The sequence below is a fragment of the Oncorhynchus clarkii genome, chromosome 29 (assembly GCF_045791955.1).
Source record: "Oncorhynchus clarkii lewisi isolate Uvic-CL-2024 chromosome 29, UVic_Ocla_1.0, whole genome shotgun sequence".
NCBI lineage: Eukaryota > Metazoa > Chordata > Actinopteri > Salmoniformes > Salmonidae > Oncorhynchus > Oncorhynchus clarkii.
Window position 1 is genome coordinate 3,589,559 of NC_092175.1, and position 25,920 is coordinate 3,615,478.

The 25,920-nt window shown below is 42.5% G+C and overlaps 1 protein-coding gene across 9 annotated transcripts in view; it reads right to left on the reverse strand.

The window, feature by feature from the left end:
* Nucleotides 1-20,559, reverse strand: part of LOC139388569 (spectrin alpha chain, non-erythrocytic 1-like) — a 57,081-nt gene extending 36,522 nt beyond the window's left edge. For 4 of the 9 annotated variants that reach the window (XM_071135309.1, XM_071135305.1, XM_071135307.1 and 1 more), the window contains exon 1: nucleotides 12,022-12,356. In XM_071135309.1, the coding sequence (XP_070991410.1) occupies nucleotides 12,022-12,108 (87 nt within the window). In that variant the 5' untranslated portion in view covers nucleotides 12,109-12,356. Of the gene's footprint in view, nucleotides 1-12,021; nucleotides 12,357-20,460 lie in introns of those variants that run through there. The other 5 variants (XM_071135312.1, XM_071135311.1, XM_071135310.1 and 2 more) reach the window with 2 other exon arrangements.
* Nucleotides 20,560-25,920: the final 5,361 nt, after the last annotated feature.

Below are 25,920 nucleotides of genomic sequence, written 5' to 3' on the forward strand. Positions count from 1 at the left end.
ATCATCTACATTGCATTCAAAATGGCGAGTTGGACCATTTTCCATCACTGAATATTTTAAATAGACAACATTTTGCACGTGAGGCCTCCAACCATGAGAACGACTAAGATTTTCACACAAAACTATAAAGTACCAGTCAAAAGTTGACACACCTTCTCATTCAAGGTATTTTTTAAAACTATTTTCTACATTGTAGAATAATAGTGAAGACATCAAAACTATGAAATAACACATGGAATCATGTAGTAAACAAAAAAAAAGTTATTCAAAGTAGCCACCCTTTGCCTTGACAGCTTTGCACACTCTTGGCATTCTCTCAACCAGCTTCATGACAGTCACCTGGAAGGCTTTTCCAACAGTCTTGAAGAAGTTCCCACACATGCTGAGCATTTGCATCTGCTATTCCTTCACTCTGCGGTTCAACTCATTCAACCCATCTCAATTGGGTTGAGGTCAGGTGATTGTGGAGGCCATGCCATCTGATGCAGCACTCCATCACTCTCCTTCTTGGTCAAATAGCCCTTACACAGCCTGGGGGTGTGTTGGGTCAATGTCTTGTTGAAAAATAAATGATAGTGGGACTAAGCCCAAACCAGACGGGATGGCGTATCGCTACAGAATGCTGTGGTAGCCATGCTGGTTAAGTGTGCCTTGAATTAAAAAATAATAATAATAATCACTGACAGTGTCACCAGCAAAGCACCCCCACACCTCCTCCATGCTTCAGTGGGAACCACACATGCGGAGATAATCCGTTCACCTACTCTGCGTCTCACAAAGACACGGCGGTTGGAACCGAAAATCTTACATTTGGACCAAAAGGACAGATTTCCATTGGTCTAATGTCCATTGCTCGTGTTTCTTGGCCCAGGCAAGTCTCTTCTTATTATTGATGTCCTTTAGTAGTGGCGTCTTTGCAGAAATTCGACCATGAAAGCCTGATTCATGCAGTCTCCTCTGAACAGTTTACGTTGAGTTGTGTATGTTACTTGAACTCTGCGAAACATTTATTTGGGCTGGCAACTCTAATGAAGTTATCCTCTGCAGCAGAAATAACTCTGGGTCTTCCTTTCCTGTGGCGGTCCTCATGAGAGCCAGTTTCATCATAGTGTTTGATGGTTTTTGCAGCTGCACTTGAAGAAACCTTCAAAGTTCTTGACATTTTCCGGATTGTCTGACCTTCATATCTTAAAGTAATGATGGACTGTCGTTTTTTTGCATAATATGGACTTGGTCTTTTACCAAATAGGGCTATCTTCTGTATACCAACCCTACCTTGTCACAACACAACTGAATCAAACGCATTAAGAAGGAAAAAAATACACAAATTAACTTAAGGCACACCTGTTAATTGAAATGCATCTCAGGTGACTATGTCATGAAGCTGGTTGAGAGAATGCCAAGAGTGTTCAAAGCTGTCATCAAGGCAAAGAGTGGCTACTTAGAAGAATATCAAATATATATATATATTTTTTACTTCTAATGGATAGGGGGCAGTATTTTCACATCCGGATGAAAAGCATCCGGTTACTCAGGCCGAGAAGCTAGGATATGCATATAATTGGTAGATTTGGATAGAAAACACTCTGAAGTTTCTGAAACTGTTAAAATAATGTCTGAGTATAACATAACGGATTTGGCAGGCGAAACCCCGAGCACAAACCATCCAGGGGAGAAAACAAAATTGGAGGTCATAGTATTTCCCAATGGTTTTCTATGGGAAGCCCTATTTAATAGGAACCTGGTTGCAGTTCCTATGGCTTCCACTAGATGTCAACAGTCTTTAGTAATTGGTTGATGTTTTTCTTTTGAGAAATGAAGAAGCATGGCTGTTCTTTGTAAGTGTCACTCCATGTGGACTCTACTGTTTGGTGAGTGTGAACTGGAACGCGCTTCACGTTGTTTTTATCCGGTATTGGAAACAGTTTATCCCATCTTAAATTTTAGCGATTATCTTTGTTTTAGGATACCCGAGGTTGGATTAGGAACATTGTTTGAAATGTTTGGACCAAGTTTACAGGTAACTTAGATACTTTGTAGTCATGTTGGGCGAGTTGGAACCGGTGTATTTCTGAATCAAACGCGTCAAATAAAATGAACATTTTGGGGATATAAAGAAGGACATTATCAAACGAAAGGACCATTTGTCTGGGACATTTTGGAATGCCTTACCTTTGAAGATCTTCAAAGGTAAGGCATTTATTATATTGTTATTTCTGACTTTTGTGTCGCCACCTGCCTGGTTGAAAATTATTTGTGTTTTTATGCGGGGCGCTGTCCTCAGATAATCGCATGGTCTGCTTTCACCGTAAAGCCTTTTTTGAAATTTGACACAGCGGCTGGATTAACAAGAAGTTAAGATTTATTTTGATGTATTACACTTGTATTTTCATGAATCTTGAATATTGATTTAGTTTGAATTTGGCGCTCTGCAATTTCACTGGATGTTGTCAAATCAATCACGCTAAAGGGATTGGCGCACGAAGGGATCACTACCAGATGAACACTTTTTTGTTATTTCCATCACTATTATTCTACAATGTACACATTTTTACTATTTAAGAAAAACCCTTGAATGAGTAGGTGTCTCAACTTTTGACTGGTACTGTAAATTCAAATTAATTCTATGTCGCCCCAGCCCTAAATCTGGAGTCTTTCTCAGGGCAGCGTTACCTACACTGTGGCTTATCAGGTCACTGTGACCTCTGATACACCCTGACCAGGCCATGGTGGAGGGAGGCCAGTCCAGCTGAACACCATAGCTAGAAAACTCACAGCCCCTTCATCTCAGGTCAGGAATGTGTGAGCATGAGTCTCTCACCCAGTTCCAACAGACCATCTCATTCCGCTTTCATACACTGGCTTAAGACATTGTCAAAATAAATTGTCTTAACCATTTTACTTCCAACTTGTTCAAGTGCTTCCATAATTAAAGATACAGACATGGTGTCTCACAACAGATAAGACAATGTGATATGATGAAAATGAACAGAATTCAGTGAAACGTAAATCCTAATTACTTTCAGTAAGGAGGGACAGAACATTGATCTGTCAAGTGAACACCATGAGCAAAGGGAAACACACACAGAGAGACAGAAACAAAATATCACTGACAGTCAATCAGTCAAATGGGGACAGGGGACTGCTAGACCAGATGAGAGGCCCACTGTTAGAGTACAGCTCCCATTCAGACCGAGAGAAAGAGGGATGAGAAAGAGATGGAAGGTGAAAGAGTGAAATGGTCCCTATCTGACAGTAGGATTAGTGGTGTCAGCAGTATGGTGGCTTTCCATTCAGACCGAGAGAAAGAGGGATGAGAAAGAGATGGAAGGTGAAAGAGTGAAATGGTCCCTATCTGACAGTAGGATTAGTGGTGTCAGCAGTATGGTGGCATTCCATTCAGCAGATCCAGGAGACACTGCCTGGTCTGGTCCACAAAGGGGCTTCTGAGCTGGCTGGCTCTCCTCAACACGCAACAGACCAGGCCTGATTCCATTTCTCCCAAAAAAACAACCTCCATCCATCACACCATTAAGCTAACCCACGGAGGAGACACCACCAGCGCTAACATAGGAAACTGGTGAGTGTTCTGAATAGCTCTTGGGAGTACATGGCCACTGCCATCAAAACAAACACAGCTACATAGAGATAGAAATGGCAGAAATAACGGACTAGATTGTGAAAAACAACACGAGTCAGGCTGTCTGACTAAGCTGATTACTAGCCTCTCTACATTGGCCCAAAAAGCAACCGACTAGTTGATATCCCCCCCCACATCCCCTAACACCAGTCCCAATTCATGTCGGTTTAAATCATCCCAGAATTTAGCTAACCGAGACACGTTCTGCTCTGATATCTGCCTGAGTATAAATGCACACACTTTCTTGACTAGTCTGCTACCTGGGCTGAGGGACAGCTCTCTGGACCAATGAGAAAACAGTCTTTGGAACATATGTCTTTGGGGCACCGGCCTCTCCTGGGAGAGACTGTGCTGCTCTTTGACACAATGCGCCAAAGTTATTGTAGAAGGAGTGACAACAACATCTGTAAAATTTGCTGCTTTGGTGTAAACTTGAAATCACACAACCTGCAAAGAGTTTGGCCTCTTTGACGAGTGGCTTAAAAGTCCATTTAATCTGTGTGCAGTTCCAGGTGTCAAGTAAATGGCTACATTACAGACCAAAATACATTTGGTAATATTTATCAAATTACATGAATTAACTTGTGGTTGTACAGGTTGTATCTCTGACCGCCAGAAGGGCCTCTAGCACAGTGCTTCTGCAATAGCAGATAGCACTCGACTCCGAATGGTGTGAATGGTAGATAACACCAACCTCCTCCATCTACCACCTCCCTCTCTATGACACTTTCCCTCCTTCACACACACACACACACACACACACACACACACACACACACACACACACCACTACTAAACAGCAGAGCGGAAGACTTCCTAGAAGCTCACTGTTTATGTAACCCTTGCTCTCTCTCCAACAAGCACATTCAATTTTAGTGTTAAGAGGAGACTGAGAAACACCATGCACAAATTCCATCCGCAAGGCGATAGGTCAGTCAAAGTCCAACCACCTGATTTCTAAACAGTGCAAGCAGCAATAAAAATAAAAACCGCTCCATGGTGGTTAACACCTAACAGTGTTTAGGACTGGCCTACTGTACACATACAGAGGTTGTTTCTTGAGGTAGTGGACCCACATCCTGTTGTGGTGAGGCCACTAAACACACTGTACTAGACCACATGAAGGATGGATCGTCTTGCTAACTATAGGCCTTGATAGCAGGTGAGATATATGGGTTAAATACTGACCCTGGTAGCTGGCTAAATTGCCACTTCAGTACCAAGTTCATAGGACATCTTTTGAAAAACAAAGACATTATGTCAGTACTCAAGCACAGGCCGGCACACTTGAAGCGTTATGTAATCTTAGCCGTTTCAAGGTTCTCTAGAAGACTCATCGTTCCCTCACGTCCCCCCCTTCAGTCATTTTAGCAGAGGTGCATTCAACTTCTGTGTTTTTCAATGCAAATCTAATTTTATTTGTCACATGCGCCAAATACAACAGGTGTAGGTAGACCTTAGAGTGAAATGCTTACAAGCCCTTAACCAACAATGCAGTTAAGAAAATATTCACTAAATTAACTAAAAGTTAAAATAATAACAATAACGAGGCTATATACAGGGGGTACCGGTACCGAGTAAATGTGCAGGGGGACAGATTAGTCGAGGTAATTTGTACATTTAGGTAGGGGTAAAGTGACTATGCATAGATATTAAACAGTGAGAAGCAGCAGTGTAAAAACAATGCAAATAGTCCAGGTGGCCATTTGATTAATTGTTCAGCAGTCTTATGACTTGGGGGGGTAGAAGCTGTTAAGGAGCCTTTTGGACCGAGACTTGGTGCTCCGGTACCACTTGCCGAGCGGTAGCAGAGAGAATAGTCTGACTTGGGTGACTGGAGTCTTTAACAATTTTTTGGGGCCTTCCTCTGACACCTCCTAGTATAGAGATCTTACTGGAGGAAGCTTAGCCCCAGTGATGTACTGGGCTGTACACACTACCCTACGCAGCGCCTTACGGTCAGATGTCAAAGAGTTGCCATACCAGGCGGTGATGCAACCAGTCAGAATGCTCTCGATGGTGCAGCTGTAGCACTTTGAGGATCTTGGGACCCATGCCAAATCTTTTCCGTCTCCTCGTGCCCTCTAAAGGACGGTCTTGGTGTGTTTGGACTAGAGGTCGACCGATTATGATTTTTTTTCAACGCCGATACCGATTATTGGAGGACCAAAAAAGGCCGATACCGATTAATCTGCCATTTTTTTACAAATGTATTTGTAATAATGACAAGTACAACAATACTGAATGAACACTTATTTTAACTTAATATAATACATCAATAGAATCAATTTAGCCTCAAGTAAATAATGAAACATGGTCAATTTCGTTTAAATAATGCAAAAACCAAGTGTTGGAGAAGAAAGTAAAAGTGCAATATGTGCTATGTAAGAAAGCTAACGTTTCAGTTCCTTGCTCAGAACATGAGAACATATGAAAGCTGGTGGTTCCTTTTAACATGAGTCTTCAATATTAACTAGTGATTATGATTGATTGTTTTTTTATAAGATAAATTTAATGCTAGCTAGCAACTTACCTTGGCTTACTGCATTCACGTCTCCTTGTGGAGCGCAACGAGAGAGAGGCAGGTCGTTATTGCGTTATTGACTAGTTAACTGTAAGGTTGCAAGATTGGATCCCCGAGCTGACAAGGTGAAAATCTGTCGTTCTGCCCCTGAACAAGGCAGTTAAGCCACCGTTCCTAGGCCATCATTGAAAATAAGAATGTGTTCTTAACTGACTTGCCTAGTTAAATATAGGTATAAAAAAATAAAAATTGCCAAATCGCCGCCCAAAAATACCGATTTACGATTGTTATGAAAACTTGAAATCGGCCCTAATTAAATCAGCCATTCCGATTAAATCGGTCGACCTCTAGTTTGGACCATGATAGTTTGTTGGACACCAAGGAACTTGAAACTCTCGACCCGCTCCACTACAGCCCCGTCAATGTGAGTGGGGGCGTGTTCGGCCCTACTTTTCCTGTAGTTCACGATCAACTTCTTCGTCTTGCTCACATTGAGGGAGAGGTTGTTGTCCTGGCACCACACTGCCAGGTCTCTGACCTCCTTCCCTATAGGCTGTCTTATCGTTGTCGGTGATCAGGCCTACCACCGTTGTGTCGTCAGCAAACTTGACAGTTTTGGAGTCGTGCTTGATCACACAGTCATGGGTGAACAGGGAGTACAGGGCACTCGTGTCACTGGGCAGCTCCTTGCTGGTTTTCCCTTTGTAGTCAGTAATAGTTTGCAAGGCCTGCCACATCCGACGAGCACCAGAGCTGGTTTCGGATTCTATTCAATCTTAGTTCTGTATTGGCGCTTTCCCTGTTTGGCGGTTAATTTGAGGGCATAGCGGGATTTCTTATAAGTGTCCGGATTAGTCCCCCACTCCTTGAAAGCGGCAGCTCTAGCCTTTAGCTCAGTACGGATGTTGCCTGTAATCCATGGCTTCTGGTTGGGATGTGTACATTTGGTCACTGTGGGGACGACATCGTCAATGTACTTCTTGATGAAGCCGGTGACTGAGGTGGTATACTCCTCAAAGCAATTGGATGAATCCTGGAACATATTCCAGTCTGTGCAAGCAAAACAGTTCTGTAACGTAGCATCCGCGTCATCTGACCACTTCCGTATTGAGGGAGTCACTGGTACGTCCTGCTTTAGTTTTTGCTTGTAAGCCGGAATCAAGAGGATAGAATTATGGTCAGATATGCCAAATGGAGGGCGAGGGAGAGCTTTGTACGCGTCTGTGTGTGGAATAAGCACGTTGCGGCCCCTGTATCTCAGTCTATTCTTAATGCAAATGACGGGGATTTGGGCCTGGTCCGGAAGCAACAGTATATCCTTCACGTCAGACTCATTAAAGAAAGAAATCTTTGTCCAGTTCGAGGTGAGTAATCGCTGTTCTGATATCCAGAAGCTATTTTCAGTCATAAGAGACAGTAGCAGAAACACAAAATAAGTGTAAAGAATACAGAATACAGTTAAGATACAGAAAAAATATATTAAAAAATAGCACAATTGGTTAGGAGCCCCTGAAACGGCAGCCATTCACTCCGACGCCTGAATGAAGGGAATCAACATTATCCTAAACGAATAGCCTATTATTTTGCTATTCCTGACAATATTTACTCAAAAGCAAATATTTTCACATAGTTACTGTCTGCCATAGCTCTTCGTCACTGAAGCAACCACTTGTAATCACCACACACACTACCTTTTCAGACATAGCTAATGTTATGAAGGCATATTATATAAAATATATGATCGGCAGACTTAAACAGCTTGCTGAATAGGGGTTAGGGTAAGGACAAGATGGTGGAATGGGCTATATCTGGTCTAGAGTGATATGATATTTCTCCTAGTAATGGAGGACAGGAGACAAGGAAGGAGCAAGTCTCCAAATGAGGTTTGGCTATTATCTCTGTATTATAGAGATGTCTGGGCCTCTCGAGTGGCGCAGCAGTCTAATGCAGTGCTAGAGGAGTCACTACAGACCCGGGTTTGATCCCAGGCTTTGTCACAGCCGGCCACGGCCAGGAGACACATGAGGCAGCACACAATTGGCCCAGCATCGTTCGGGTCCGGGGAGGGTTTGGCCTGTCCAGGATGTCCTTGTCCCATCGCGCTCTAGCAAATCCTTGTGGCGGGCCGGGCGCATGCCCACTAACTTCGGTCGCCAGATGTACGGTGTTTCTTCCGAGACATTGGTGCGGCTGGCTTCCGGGTTAAGCGAGCAATGTGTCAAGAAGCAGTGTTTCGGATGATGCATGACTCTCAACCTTCACCTCTCCTGAATCTGTACGAGAGTTGCAGCGATGAGACAAGTCTAACTACTAATTGGATATCACAAAATTGGGGAGAAAAGGGGTAAAAAATAATAATAATAAAAAAAATTAAGAGTCTCATATTCCCACCACGGCAGCGATGCTTTGACAATACAGTATCTATTCCCACCCTCTCACAATTTTAAAATCAGGTCATTCTCATAAGGATATGCCACAGATTCCATTCAAGGAGGCCAGAGATATTTTTAGAGCCCTGTGTGGCTCCCATCGCTGCCCAAGTGTGCAGAGAGAAATCGCTCTACGGAGAGAGAATGCAAAATGTGGGTGGGTGGGAGTGAATGAGAAGGAGGGGAGGCGAGGGGTATCAATTTGCTCCATTAGAATTACTGCCACGCATAGTACCACGACCTAGATAATTAATTTTAGCGCTGCGAAGTCCTCGCTGGCTTCCTGGCATAAATTAATTAATTTTGATTTGATGGAGAACAAATAAGGATTCTACCGAGGAGGAAAAAAAGTTGTTTTCACAGTTTCACTTTGACATCCCTACCTTATATGTTCAAATTTCCACAGGCAAGTGAGAAAAACTTGAGTACCAGCTTATGGAAAAGCTTTTTTTTATTTTTTATTCTTGACCATGTATGACTGACTTGTCCAAATGATTAGGCTACAGAATGAGATAAAAATTAATAAAAAAGAGAATGAGGAATGAAGTTAAGCTTGGGTGTAACCTTGAGAATAAACAGTCCAACACAAGAACCCTTGCCAAATGAACTCCATTCGGTAGAGTAGTAGAGCACTCTATCCTAAAGGCCTAGTCTCATTCCCAAAGGGAGTCCTGAGAGACAGTGGAAAACCGATGAAGTCACATAACAGCCCCTTCCTGGTTCCCGTGGAAACATAGCTTCTCACTAACATATGCCATACTGGGAGGATGCTGGCCGGAAGTATTTACAGGAAACGGCAGGGCGCTCCCACAGTACAGGCAGAGTTTTCTAAACCCAAAGGCGCAACTTCGCGAGCTGTCCAAGAATGCTTGCAATGCAGACTCGGCAGACTTGGGGTTTTGCAAGCCAATGGGAGAAGTGAAAAATGTGTCCTTAGTTAACTTTCTCAACATCTAAATACAAAACCTAAAAATTGGTAGCTGAAACTGTCATTACTACAAACTTGTGAAAGTGACCAACACGTTTTCATTAAAAACAACTTTACATCAAAAGGAGTGCCTTTGATTTGAAGGCTTTCAAAAGCACAGTTCAGCATGACACGATCGTTAGATCTGATAACATGTTTCTGCGAATGAGCTAACATTGCCATGACATCACCTACAAGCGTGATCAGGAATTTCTATCGGAGAAGCAGATTCTGCCCATCTTCATACTGTATCATCTTTGGTACATTCCATATGATTTCAATCACTTTGACTACACCCATCTTAAATCTGAACGAAACCTTCCATACAAGTTTGCCCATGTTAGAAGTGGTCAGAAAGGGACTTTTTGGACCTGGATGCCAAAACAAGGTGCTCAAAGTAAACCCATTTTGCATACCACACCCTAACACGAGACAGCCATGTCTTCATCACTGAAAAATATAAACGGTTTAGTGTAATGTCATTTGAAAGCTTACAAAGGTTGTCAAACTGATTTATTGAGAAAACTGTTTGCTTTAAAAATGTGTTTTTTGCTTAGACTCTATTTTACATTATCTGAGGTGTTTGTGCCTGCCATCGGTTGATTCACAGCACACTTCAATACAGGGTGTCGTGTTTTGGCTGATAAATATTTACATTTTAGTCATTCAGCAATGCTCTTATCCAGAGCGACTTACAATTAGTGCATTTATCCTAAGATATGATTGTGAAGTTGTCTCACCTAGCTATGTACATTTTATTTCATTGGCGGCGCCATGAGAGTTATTTAAGTTACTAATCAAATCGGTAAGGTTTCAGACGTTTTCGAAAGATGGGCAGGGACTCCACTGTCCTGACTAACTTTAAGGGGAAAGTTTGTTCCACCATTGTACTAAAACGTGAATAAAGTTGAAATTTCAACTTTCAAATGGTACCACAAAGATGGTTGCAGGTCCACACAAACAATTTTGACTTGAGTGGGAATATCCACTGTTAAATGGAACTGTCAATCTTCCATAGGAAACCTATTGAATCATAGAAATACAGATAATAGAATAGACATACCCATTCAAGTTGACATTTTGACGGTGGGTGGACCGGCAGACATTTTACTGGTAGTAATTGCATGTTGAAGATTCAACTAAATGTAAATGTCAAAATGGTGTAACCAGCTACATTGCAGGGTTCTGAAGGGTTAAGTCCATTCTGTTAATTATATTTCTATGATTTAAATGACACCCTGCATTTTTAGATAGGTTTTTAGGTTAATGTCTAATGTCAATTTCTTCATTACATTTTCGAGAAATTATAGAATAGTTTGACAACCATGTTTGTAAGCTTTCAAATGATATCAAACTCAACCGTTTATCTTTTTCAGTGATGAACACATTGGAAGTCTCATGGAAGGGTGGGGTACGCAAAATTGGTCAACTTTGAGCACCTCCATCTCCTGAATGCTTCATGAATTGTAACTTCATTACCACTTTTACTATGGGCAAATATGGCAAATCAAAAGGGGTGCGGTCAGAAAGTTGAAATCATATAGAACGATACACAGTCCAGACGCATGTGCAAAGAGGAAAAGCAGCGCAGCAGAAAGGAAAAGGATATGGGCCCAACAATGCTTCAGTTCCCTTCCCTCGAGTGAACCTTGACCTCTTACAGCTCCCTCAGAGTCCTGGCCAATCGACACCATGCCCAGGGGGGATTCAAATTCATTCGCAAACCCACCATCCACTGTTAAAACTATCTACAAGACTGAGATTAGGCTACATGACAAAATATTGAGCTCTATTGTTAATCTTTCTTCCACAAACCATCACAAAAACAGTCATACAAGTCCCAAATCCTACTCTGGAACATTACCAAGACAATCATGTCTGGATTAGGCTAAATCAAAATGGCTGTCATCCAGTCAATGACACATTGGAAAGCCTGTGTCAAAACATTTGACATCTGTGGAGGTTTACCATGCCAAATGCAAACCTGACTCTCTTGCATGTATTATTTTTCATAAATAGTCAGTGCCATTAATTTCATCCAGCTCAGTTCAAGTAACACAAACCCTCGGTTTCATGAACACAACCACACACAAATCTAGTCGCACAACGCATGCAGTACACAGGCCTGAATTCAGTGATTCAATTACCATGGAGTCCAGTTAAAACTAATCAAATTTACCAAAGAACCCAGTCCTTCAAGACAAAAAATAAATGTCTTACACACAAACAACGCATGCCGGAATTCAGTGACTAATTACCATGAAAATAAACTAAAATTAGATTAAGTTAGATTAACAGTCCACCATATCCAGCTACTCAATTGAAATTCTCAAAATGAGAGGACATAGGCTAACCAGCAAACTGAAACCCAACGTTAGTTATAATCAGTGAGTCAAGGTGTTCTAGGCTCCTTATCCAGAGCCTTGTCTGTCCAACTGTCTTTGCTATGTCCTATCAGTACCTGAGGAGAGGTGGTGGCCAAAGTCTCCCTAGGCAGACGGCTTGTCTCCCGCTGTTGCCCTAGGTCTTGGATTTCAATGGTGGCCATGAAGCCAGCAGCAGTCACTCCGGTCTCGGCTCCCGATACAAATCTCAACTGATAAAGGAAGAATGAGAAACTAAACGCCTCTTATTCTCTCTCTCTCTCTCTCTCTCTCTCTCTCTCTCCGCTCTCTGCAGATCAGACAGACGCATTGCCCCTGCAGTGGCTCGGCCGTGTCGGGAGCAAGCCAAGATAACGCCCAGCCCTTGCGTCTTTCCCTCTCCCTCCCGCCCTCTCTCCTCATGGCGCCTCCTTTCTCTCAAACAGTCCGCCTGACTACTCTCAGCATTCTAGAAACTTCGATGAACACCCCAGCACACCCTTCTGATAGGAAAACAAACAGCAATGCACACACCACGCAGACACACATAGTAGTGACACACGTTAACTTCAGTTTTGTTTTAATAAACTGGGACATGATGACAGGTGTCTGTGCTGGCTAAAGTCAACAACAGTGAGCACACGCCACAGTTTCACGTCAGATCAAGGGGTTATTTTCAATCATTCAAAAATAGATCATTCAATTAACATAACTTGACATTATGACGGACAATTGTGATGCATTAGAATAATATGAATTCAGTCACATGACAAAGTGTCCGTTATTTGCTTTGTGTCGAGTGTGCATGCCCAAAGTGTAGGGTGAGTTAGGACAGCCAGCAGCCTGACAGGACAGAGGCCAGGGTAACAGCATTGTCATGACAACCAGAAAAGGGAGACTCCTCAGTGTGTGGAGTATGGGGGGGATAATTAGATAGGCTTAAAGGGGAAGGCAACCTGAAACCAGTTCATATGCCGTTAGGCTACACAAAATTGACAAACTGAACAGAACATAGACCGCTGACAGTATAACTAAGTAAGAGTGGAATGTATTGTCATGCAAAAGACTGCCGGCCTCATGGTAATTGACCGTTAATTAACATCTCCAGGCCTCCATGCCTACAAGCCACTGATGCGCACCTTTGGAAAATCTACATTTAACAAAGTCTAATAAGTCAATTTAATATACATCCATTATTTATTTTAGTCCGGTCTAAAGAAACATGATATGAAGAAAATGTATTTCCCAATAACAGAATGTGTTGGCCTACCGTATGTTATCTGGCTATGTTCCATGCCATAGGCTTGTTCATTTAGCAGACAAGATATGCTTACAAGTCCTGTGCCATTATTTTATATACATTTCATAGTAAGAAGAATATAACTAAACTTTGCTGAATGAAATAGAAAGGATATTTTTACCATTCCGGAGTGAGTGCGCATATGAAGTGGCTATGCTGAGCATAAAATGGATCATTTACTATATTTAAAGAGTTATTTGGCAACTTTAGTTGCGAATGATACAAACCTTAGAATGTCTTAGAAATCAAAACATATCATGGGCTAAATGATGCGACTACAGGCTATTGATGAGTTGAGAAAGTCGCAATAAAAGCTTGCCTCAGGCTGCACAGCTGTTCTCTCAAGTGATCATATTTTCACGCATCAGACCATTCTCAATTTAATCTCGTCTTTACTAATATGTCAAATTTGTTTAGATTTAGAATGGCCCATTATCAAATGGTCAGTAAGAGCGGCAGGGAAAAAATATGTCATCTGTATGCACTCGAATAGAGAATGGTTGCTGCCCGACGGTCCGTTTTTTAACGATGCCTGGTAGGATACTTTGGTTTTATAGCGGAGCTGTGCTTAATATGAGCACCTGAGAACTAAAATATGAATACACTTATTACATGCATCAACCACTGTTTGAGGAGCATGCTCTCGCTGCACGACAGGTGATATACCGCCCTAACTCCATATGCCATGAGCTCTCCAACCCTGTTCCTGGAGCTACCCAGTGGTTCATTTTGGAAACCAAATGAAATCTGGTCGGGAACGTCGATAGTAACATGTTTTCGCAATGAAAAATATCACTAAACTGTTGACAGCGCCTCTGCACACTCGAGAAAGGAATAAAGGAGAGAGAGGAGATGGAAACGCATGGTGGTGAGACATTATGTTTAGCTAAAAGGTAAATTGCCACCTAATTAATTATGAAAATATATTTTTTCAATCCCTATTACTATGCAACTCAAAATCAAATTTACTATAATTGTAGGCTACCTGTAAGCCTCCAATCACAATCAATGAACCAACAGCATCACCTAGGGATATAGGTTCTCTCCTAGATATACATTTTGGAGCATAGCATAAGGTAACCAGTCCATCCAGTATGCGTAATACAGTCCACACTGAAAAAGGTGTTTACTCAAATTTGTAAAAATGTTAGAGTATAGGCTAAACCAATTATGTACCAAAGATATCGAAAATCAGTTTCATGTTTTTCTGCCATGTGTGATATGCGGTAGGATATGTACAGTCGTGGCCAAAAGTTTTGAGAATGACACAAATATTAATTCAAAGTCTGCTGCCTCAGTTTGTATGATTACAATTTGCATATACTCCAGAATGTTATGAAGAGTGATCAGATGAATTGCAATTAATTGCAAAGTCCCTCCTTGCCATGCAAATTAACTGAATCCCCCAAAAATCATTTCCACTGCATTTCAGCCCTGCCACAAAAGGACCAGCTGACATAATGTCAGTGATTATCTCGTTAACACAGGTGTGAGTGTTGACGAGGACAAGGCTGGAGATCACTCTGTCATGCTGATTGAGTTTGAATAACAGACTGGAAGCTTCAAAAGGAGGGTGGTGCTTGCAATCATTGTTCTTCCTCTGTCAATCATGATTAACTGCAAGGAAACACGTGCAGTCATCATTGCTTTGCACAAAAAGGGCTTCACAGGCAAGGATATTGCTGCCAGTAAGATTTGACCTAAATCAACCATTTATCAGATCATCAAGCACTTCAAGGAGAGCAGTTCAATTGTTGTAAAGGTTTCAGGGTGCCCAAGAAAGTCCAGCAAGCGCCAGGACCGTCTCCTAAAGTTGATTCAGCTGCAGGATCGGGGCACCACCAGTACAGAGCTTGCTCAGGAATAGCAGCAGGTGGGTGTGAGTGCATCTGCACGCACAGTGACAAGAAGACTTTTGGAGGATGGCCTGGTATCAAGAAGGGCAGCAAAGAAGCCACTTCTCTCCAGGAAAAACATCAGGGACAGACTGATATTCTGCAAAAGGTACAGGAATTGGACTGCTGAGGACTGGGGTAAAGTAATTTTCTCTGATGAATCGTCTTTCCGATTTGTTTGGGGCATCCGGAAAAAAGCTTGTCCGGAGAAGACAAGGTGAGCGCTACCATCAGTCCTGTGTCATGCCAACAGTAAAGCATCCTGAGACCATTCATGTGTGGGGTTTCTTCTCAACCAAGGGAGTGGGCTCACTCACAAATTTGCCTGAGAACACAGCCATGAAAGAATGGTACCAACACATCCTCCAAGAGCAACTTCTCCCAACCATCCAGGAACAGTTTGGTGATGAATAATGCCTTTTCCAGCATGATGGAGCCCATTGCCCTAAGGCAAAAGTGATAACTAAGTGGCTCTGGGAACAAAACATCAATATTTTAGGTCCATGACCAGGAAACTCCCCAGACCTTAATCCCATTGAGAACTTGTGGTCAATCCTCAAGAGGCGGGTGGACAAACAAAAACCCACAAATTCTGACAAACTCCAAGCATTGATTGTGCAAGAATGGGCTGCCATCAGTCAGGATGTGGTCCAGAAGTTAATTGACAGCATGCCAGGGCGGATTGCAGAGGTCTTGAAAAAGAAGGGTCAACACTGCAAATATTGACTCTTTGCATCAACTTCATCTAATTATCAATAAAAGCCTTTGACACTTTATGAAATGCTTGTAATTATACTTCAGTGTTCCATAGTAACATCTGACAAATATCTAAAGACACTGAAGCAGCAAACTTTGTGGAAATTAATATTTGTGTCATTCTCAAAACTTTTGGTCACGACTGTATTGTAAAAGGCATAGTCATAATTAAGTTTTTATCCCCCCCAGGCTTAGGCTCATAAGCCTATGCATTAGCTCTGTGTATGGTGTTTTGAATGAATCACCACATTAGAAATCGCTGTCTGTTGTGTTAGGCTTTGAAACATTCACAACCATGTTTTACACTCAGTTTCAACCTGCTGTTGAACTTTTCTTCAAATGGATCATCATATTGTGAGTTTTAAAAGCAGGATACTGTTTTGATAATTGTTTCATGTAGTTATCGATTTAATTTGCATTGATGTTAGAGTGGTTAGAGGGACAATAGAGCCCTGAGTACCAGGCCATTAGGACCTGATGGTCATTAGCAAGTCGAGTACTACCAAAGTATGTCCAGAGTGCATAAAAGGAGATTACTAATGACTCAACGGTCACGTGGAGTTTTACTGCGGTCATGACTCATGACTGCCGATGTGGTGGTAATACAGTCACCGCAACAGCTCTACTTATTCCCTCTGGTGACACCAGTGATGACCTCAACCTTGTTTTTGATCCCATCAAGAATGCAAAACAAAAACACACACACCAGCAAGAATGTAAAACACAGACATGCCAGGAGGAACTTCAGTGTTTTAAAAGTCTTATGGTTGGAGCAGTTTAATGTCAAGCCACACCCAAACTGTCAACCTTCAATAGAAACACAATGTGCATCAGTTATGAAGGGAAGTGGGTGGTGGTGGGTCGATGGGCTTAGAAAATACCCATTTCTGTTTATTAAAGCCCAACCGATTTATCAGTTGACCAATATTATTAAAAAATATATATAATAAAATAAATAAATTATACATTTAAAATTTTTATTTTTTTTACACATAAATAAAATACTTTGCCCGATATTAGCCTTTTTACAGATGTATTTGCGTCATCATTTAATCCCCCGAAAAGGACCGATATAAGATGCGGGGAAAACACTGAAAAAAGTGTTCAATGAATTAGACTTTTTTTTTTGCATTACATTATTTGTCTGAAGAGGGCGCGCTTTACATGGCAATTAGCCTATTTTGCCTTGGCGCTATAGCAAGACTGGACACGATCACCCAATGCAACTACACCAGTCGGAGAGGACAGAACTACTGTGAACTAAACTGTTACTGCTTCTACGGGGAGTGCTGAGTAGCTAAAAGCTTGCCAGCTCAAACAATGGATGCTATGCCCAAATGTAAAGCAAGTGCCATTCAACTCTGGTTACGTTAACGTTACAGCCCTTTAGTGAAGCCTGCAAAATCTGGTGTTAAATTCTCTTTGTGAAGTCTATTCCTCAACCTCCGTCTTTCAAATGCATTCAGAGACATTAAAAAAAAGATAGTTAAATTAACAAAACTATGCAAGTCAGCTAAGAACAAATTCTTATTTTACAATGACAGCCAACCCCGGCCAAACCCTAATCCGGACAACACTGGGCCAATTGTGCGCCGCCCTATGGGACTCCCAATCACAGCCAGTTGTGATACAGTCCAGGATCGAACCTTGGTCTGTAGTGATGCCTCTAGCACTGAGATGCAGTGCCTTAGACTGCTGCACCACTCGGGAGCCCAACCATTTTGATGTATGGCTTGTCACTAGTCAGTGACTGGTCCAAATTCACATTTTGCCACCCTCATTTGCATCACGAGTGCTAGCTACCTAACCTTAACCTAACCCAAACCTTAACCCTCGCCATTTAAAATGTAAATGAGGTAGGGACATCCCAAGGATTCCGGATAGTAAGAACCATTCACCGAGACAACGTGTCAGGCGAGAGGCACCAGAATTGGACATAATTATGACATAACATTGAAGGTTGTGCAATGTAACAGCAAACTTTAGACTTAGGGTTGCCACCCGTTCGATAAAAAACTGAACATTTCCGTATTTCACTGAAAGAATAAATGTTTTGTTTTCAAAATTATAGTTTCCAGATTTGACCATATTAATGACCAAAGGCTTGTATTTCTGTGTTTATTATATTATAATTAAGTCTTTGATTTGATATTTGATAGAGCAGTCTGACTGAGCGGTGGGTGGTAGGCAGGAGCACGCTCATAAGCATTCATTCAAACAGCAATTTACTGCGTTTTCCAGCAGCTCTTAACAATGCTTGATGCACAGCTCTTTTTATGACTTCAAGCCTATCAACTCCCGAGATTAGGCTGGAAATACTAAAGTGCCTATAAGAACATCCAATAGTCAAAGGTATATGAAATACAAATGGTATAGTGAGAAGTCCTATAATAACTACAACCTAAAACTTCTTAACTGGGAATACTGAACCACCAGCTTTCATATATTCTCATGTTCTGAGCAAGGAACTTAAATTTGGCTTTTTTTTTTTACATGGCACATATTGCACTTTTACTTTCTTCTCCAATACTGTGTTTTTGCATTATTTAAACCAAATTGAACATGTGTCATTATTTATTTGAGACTAAATAGATCTAATTGATGTCTTATATTAAGTTAAAATCATAATCGATGCTTGGTTCCCAAGTTTCTAAACCATCTTTGGTATAGTGTCGCCATAATATGTGTGATCATAACCTTTAGGATATTTTAGCGATCTGCAGTAGACGTCCTAAATGCCCCCAAGCCTTCAGATGTGAGATAAACAGTGCACTTGCACTGCATTTCTAGGCTATGGATGTGAACTTTATCATTTCCAAACGTTTAAGTCTGTTTTATGCTGCTTTGCGATCTATTAACAGCAAGGGTTACATTAAATAGCCATAATATTTTTTTACTGGTGCATTTGGCAATATTCAATTCATACACACAAAACATATGAACAAAAGCATTCACTGTGTACGTTAATACACGTAGGCCCTTCATATATAGGCTGTGTGTAGCCAATTCTATGGCGCACCGAAGATTGTTTCAGAACCATGGACAGCAACCATGGACAGCAACAATATCCAACGCGGGAGAAAGCGCATGTTATAAAATAATATTTGATTTATTAGTGTTGCACAATTATTTTCCCATAATATAACCATATACAATTTCAGTATCACATGTCTTAGAGTGATGGACTGTGCCATCCCCGTGGCCTACACAATGGATTATTAGTCCACTGAGACTGTCGCAAAACAGACAGGTGTCTTGTACACCATGAAAAATAAATATGGCTGCTCAACTAAAGAAATCTCGGCCGACCAACAGCCTATCGACCAAACAATCGACCAGTTGACTAAATGGAGTCAGCCCTAAACATGACCTAGTCTAATTGTGGCACATTTCAACAATTTTTTCCATTAGCATCAGTTTCAATGGGGACTTTTATTTTGAAGGCGACCCACCATTCCACTATTGTTGCTAATGTTATTCACAGCACACTGGTAATTTGTTCAATGGCATTCCACCAAATATATTTAAGTAATAAGGCCCGAGATGGCTAAGGGCTGAGATGGCTAAGGGCTGTTCTTATGCACGAAGCAACTCGAAATGCCTGGACACAGCCCTTAGCCATGGTATATTGGCCATATATCACAAACCCTGGGGTGGCTTATTGCTATTATAAACTGGTTACCAACGTAATTAGAGCTGTAAAAAATAAATGGTTTGGCATACCCATGGTATATGGTCTGATATACCACGGCTGTCAGCCAATCAGCATTCAGGGCTCGACCCTCCCAGTTTATAATGGTGGTTCGAGCCCTGAATGCTGATTGACTGACAGATGTGATATATCACGGGTATGACAAAACATGTATTTTTACTGCTCTAATTAAGTTGGTATCCAGTTTATAATATCAATATGGGACCTGGGAGGGGTAAATGGCCAATATACTCACCGTTGCCTCGTGCTTAAGAAAAGCCCTTAGCCGTGGTTTATTGGCCATATACCACACCCCCTCGGGGGGCCTTATTGATTCAATAACTAACCCTTCTTACCAGTTCTGTCTGTGATGCCACTATCATATTGCGGTGATGCTACTATCATATTGCGGTGATGCCGGGCGGGTCCTTCGGCTATGGCCGACAACAGAATATTTAATGTACCATGTTTTAAAATGTGCCATTAATTTATAAAGATTTAATAGGTGCACATTCTGCTGTTGAATGGGTGGTGTGACCTCACGCTGTCAAAGTCAGCGTAAGGAAGCTTGTTGACTTAGCCAGAGATGGTTTACGACTCAGCTAATGTAGCTAGTTAACTAGCCTCCTCCAATAATAAGGTTTTTGCTCAATAAGATAAGCAAGCTTGTTTTCAACCGAGGAGGAGATGACGGTGCCCTGGCAGTTATGTTGTCGGGCCTGCATCTTCTCTAAGAAAACGATGCAAGTAGCTTGGTGAGGCTAGCTGTGAGTGACGAAATGCTAGCTAGTAGAGCCTACACAAGTTACTTTATAAGTAGAAAGTGCAAGTAAGTAAAGCCGTTTTTATTCAAAGCTACCATGTGCAAAATAACTGTTCTAAATAGCACGCTTACCTCTACTGTGCAGTGAGCTTGGGTAGCCTTCTAGAACTGGATCGAAAACGGGGCCAAACTCCCGGAATGAAATAGCTGTCGCGCTTTTTGAACCATCGTCTCGTCAGCAACACTAAGACAGAGCACGGAATTTCGAAAATGTTAAAAATAAAAGTTTCCCACGTAATAGTAGAAGTATCATTACCTGTATTTATTAATGATATGGAAAATTGTGTAAACATGAACAACGATTCATATTTGTTCATATTTAATTGACATTTACATTAAATGTGGGTTTTAAAACACGTTCCAAGGTAAAATACTGTATATGCCCCCAATACAATACACTCTATATGAAAAACACTGGATTTACCAAACACCTTCATAATATTGAGTTGCTCTATGCTTCCAACAGCTGTGTCAAGTTGGTTGGATGTCCTTGGGGTAATGGATCATTGAAATACAATTTTATTTGATTCACCACGGACTAGCAGAATCGTTTTTCTTCTTTCACGACTCTGACGAGCCTGCCGTGGATGATATACGGCTCCATTGGGAACAGGCACCGACTGTTTGAATGTTAAATGACGAGACAGAGGCATTGATGCGAGTAACCAGTCTTGTTCAGTACATGACAACACATCCGGGTATCTCAAGCACCCCGGTAAAACACAAGAGTTGCAGTAATGAACATTTACCAACAGATGGCATCACTGTGCCATCTTACACCCATAACATCTTCCATTTAATAAAATAGGACAGGAGGTGTCAATTCACTAACAAAACAAACCTAGTAATAATTTCCAACATGAACAGTTTAGTTTATTTTTTTATTTTTTTTTCAGGTAACAACAACACATTTTGATATTCTCTTCACTTTTATCTCTGTCAACAATCCTTGATGGGAAACCTACAGATTAAGTATTTTTGGTGGCTGGGACAGACGCCCGCAGCGTGAAAAGACAGGGGGCTTGTCTGCGGGTTCCTGCACAGGCGTGTCACCTGAATGTCTAAGGGGAGAATTGATGGGCGAGGGAGCGGCCGACCTGTGATCCCCTGGCTCTTCGCCCAGTGCCTCATGCCCCATGTGACTTGCTGGGGTTCCGTCTTTTGTCATGCGACCCCTTTGGCCATCAGGGTTCTGAGTAGGTGCTGGCTCAGCAATCCGAAGGTCAACCCTGTTACGACGGTACAGTGATCCATTCACTTCGACCAAGTAGGAGCGTGGTGCCACTTTCTGTACACAGGATCCGAGTCTCCAGAGGCCCGTCCGGTCCCCTGGTAGTGGCTTCATTCGCACCGTTTCACCCACCCTGAGCTCAGGTAAGTCTTTTGCTGATTTGTCGTAGATGAACTTGGAGACCTGTCTTCTGTGACGTAGCTTCACCAGCACGTCTGTCACCACACATGGCTCCAGGAGAGTGCTCCAGGAGAGTCCCCACAGCCCACTACGAGGATGTCATCTGCTATGGGTTCCACGCCACTGAGTCCCATCAACAGCTCATGCTGTTTCCGCTGATACACCTCTGGAGCCACGGAGACACCAAACGGAAGCTTCAACCACCTCTTCCTGCCCCAGGGTGTCCAAAAGGTGGTCATGTAGCTGCTGGGCTCATCGAGCTTGCACTGCAGAAAGGCATCTCTGGCATCCACGAGCGTGAAGACTCTGGCCTTTGGGAGCTTGTAAAGAACATCCTCCAACGTGGGCATAATGTAATGTGAACGTCGCAGAGCCTGGTTGAGGTGTTTAGGATCAATGCATATCCGTAGCTTGTCTGGTTTCTTGACGATAACCATATTACTTATCCAGTCTGTAGGCTCGGTGACGGATATGATGTGGCCATCTGCTTCGTATTTGTCAAGCTGAGCCTTCGTAGCTGCTTTCATGGCCACTGGTACATTGCGGGGTGCACACTGGACAGGCTGGATTGCTGCGTCCAACTCAAAGTGGACTTCTCCAGGAACTGACTCGACCGGTGCGTTGAAGACATCATGGTACTTGCTTAGGAGTGTCTCCTTGCTCAGGGGCCCAGCCTGGACTTTGTCTATAATGTTAAGATCAGCTGGGATGGTGAAGTTAATAAGTCCAAGGCGCTCGCATGTAGAACCTGACAGTAATGGCTGTTGACTAGCCTCAACTATTTCAAACTCACGGGTGTATTTCTGGCCACGTAAAACACACTCTGTCACAAACAGGCCTAAAGAGGTCATGAACTGGCCTGAATACAGTTTCAGCTTGGTGCTACTCTGTGTGAGTTTCCTTTTGCCCTCACTGCCCCTATGCACTCGCTAGCATATACATCCTCTGTGCTGCCGTTCCCTTCATCTGTGTTTGTTTCCATGTAGTGCACTTTACCCTCCTTTCTCTTGCTTTTCATGCAGACCCTTGCGAAGTGATTAGCTGTACCACAGGATTTGCATATTTTTCCATAGGCTGGGCAGTGTTCTTTTCCTCGTCCATGAGAAATGCCACAATATCGGCATGTATTGGGGTTGTCTACGGCAGAGTTTGCTGCAGTATTAGCATTAGCTGTGGCAAAGGGGAATTTCTTTACTGGCTGCCTGAATGTAGCATTGACATTGTCCGTATGTTGCCTTTCTAGCTCCATGGACCTTATCCGTATATCAGTAAGCTCTGCTGCACGGCATGTCTCCACTGCCAAGGCCAGCGTCAGGTCACGTTCTCTCAGCAAACGTCTGCGGGTGCCCTCATCAGTTATGCCAAGCACAATCGTATCTCTGATCAGTTCATCTCTTAAAGCACCATGGTCACATGTAGCTGCCTTTTCCCTTAACCTAGTGACAAAGCTGTCAATGGACTCCCCATCCTCCTGTTTGCAACGACAGAAAACATAACGCTCGTAGATGACGTTCTTTGCTGGCGTAAAGTAATGTTCAAGAGCATCAAGAACAGCTACAGCGTTACCTTGCTGAGCTGCTGTTAGGTTCAGGTTGTGTTTTTATACGTGTCGGCATTCAGTTCCCATTATAGTCCTCAAAGTGGCAGCCACTACCTCATCTTCCTTTTCCAGAAGTCCCGTTGCTAGCGCATAGTCCTCCCATTCACCTCTAAACGTATCCCAGTTTGTGCTCCAATCCCCGCTGAGCTTCATAACGGCTGGAGGGGGAATGTTCGCTGTCATGTCTAACCGGTGCTAACAACACTGAAGCTAACTAGCAAACTCACTCTAGCTTAAGGCCAATTCTGGGCGAAATTTTACACAAATAAGCATTTGTTTGTAAACCAGAGCAGGTGACTCTAATTTGCGGAAAGCATGGTTAGTTATCCGACTCTGACACCATGTTTGAATGTTAAATGACGAGACAGAGACATTGATGCGAGTAAACCTTCTCGTCAGCAACACTAAGACAGCACGGAATTTCGAAAATGTTAAAAGTAAAAGTTTCCCAAGTAATAGTAGAAGTATCATTACCTGTATTTATTCATGATATGGAAAATTGTGTAAACATGAACAACGATTCATATTTGTTCATATTTAATTGACATTTACATTAAATGTGGGTTTTAAAACACGTTCCAAGGTAAAATACTGTATATGCCCCCAATACAATACACTCTATATGAAAAACACTGGATTTACCAAACACCTTCATAATATTGAGTTGCTCTATGCTTCCAACAGCTGTGTCAAGTTGGTTGGATGTCCTTGGGGTAATGGATCATTGAAATACAATTTTATTTGATTCACCACGGACTAGCAGAATCGTTTTTCTTCTTTCACGACTCTGACGAGCCTGCCGTGGATGATATACGGCTCCATTGGGAACAGGCACCGACCCCAGTGATCTGCGTGAAGAGGAGGCAGAGAAAGAGAGTCCGACAGGCAGGCTGCCTTCTGAGGAGTAGGAGGCGTTCGAATAAACCCACACTCGCCTCAATTCTGCTCTCAAACATGCAATCTTTAGACAATAAAATGGCCAAGTTATTGGGAAGATTAAACTACCAACGGGAAATTAAAAACTGTAACATCTTATGCTTCATGGAGTTGTGGCTGAACGACGACAATATCAACATACAGCTGACTGGTTATACGATGCACCGCCAGGATAGAACAGCGGCGTCTTGTAAGACAAGGGTCTAAGTATTTTTATAAACAGCAGCTGGTGAACGATATCTAAGGAAGTCTCGAGCTATTGCTCACCTGAGGTAGAGTTTCTCATGATGAGCTGCAGACCACATTACCTTCCGAGAGAGTTTTCATATATATTCTTTGTAGATGTTTACATACCACCACAGTCAGAGGCTGGCACTAAGATAGCATTGAATGAGCTGTATTCCACCATAAGCAAACAAGAAAACACTCACCGAGAGGCGGCGCTCCTAGTAGCCGGGGACTTTAATGCAGGGAAACTTAAATCAGTTTTACCAAACTTCTATCGGCATGTTAAATGTGCAACCAGAGGGAAAAGAACTCTGGACCACCTATACTCCACACACAGAGATGCATACAAAGCTCTCCCTCGCCCTCCATTTGGCAAATCTGACCATAATTCTATCAACCTGATTCCTGCTTACAAGTAAAAATTAAATCAGGAAGCACCAGTGACTAGATCAATTTAAAAAGTAGTCAGATGAAGCAGATGCTAAGCTACAGGACTGTTTTGCTAGCACAGACTGGAATATGTTCCGGGATTCTTCCAATGGCATTGAGGAGTACACCACATTTGTCATTGGCTTCATCAATAAGTGCATCGATGACGTCGTCCCAACAGTGACTGTACGTACATATCCCAACCAAAAACCATGGATAACAGGCAGCATCCGCACTGAGCTAAAGGCTAGAGCTGCCGCTTTGAAGAAGCGGGACTCGAACCCGGAAGCTAATAAGAAGTCCTGCTATGCCCTCCGGTGAACCATCAAACAGGCAAAATGTTAATACAGGACTAAGATCGAGTCGCACTACACTGGCTCTGATGCTCGTCAGATGTGGCAGGGCCTACAAACCATTACAGACTACAAATGGAAGCACAGCCGAGAGCTGCCCAGTGACACGAGCCTACCGGATGAGCTAAACTACTTCTATGCTCGCTTCGAGGCAAATAACACTGAAACATGCATGAGAGCACCAGCTGTACTGGAAGACTGTGTGATCACGCTCTCCGCAGCCAATGTGAGTAAGACCTTGAGACAGGTCAACATTCACAAGAACGCAGGGCCAGACAGATTACCAGGACGTGTACTAAGTGCATGCTCTGACCAACTAGCAAGTGTCTTCACTGACATTTTTAAACTCTCCCTGTCCGAGTCTGTAATACCAACATGTTTTAAGCAAACCACCATAGTGACTGTGCCCGAGAACACTAAGGTAACCTGCCTAAATGACTACCGACCCGTAGAGCTCAGGTCTATAGTCATGAAGTGCTTTGAAAGGCTGGTCATGGCTCACATCAACACCATCTTCCCAGAAACCCTAGACCCACTCCAATTTGCATACCTCCCCAACAGATCCACAGATGATG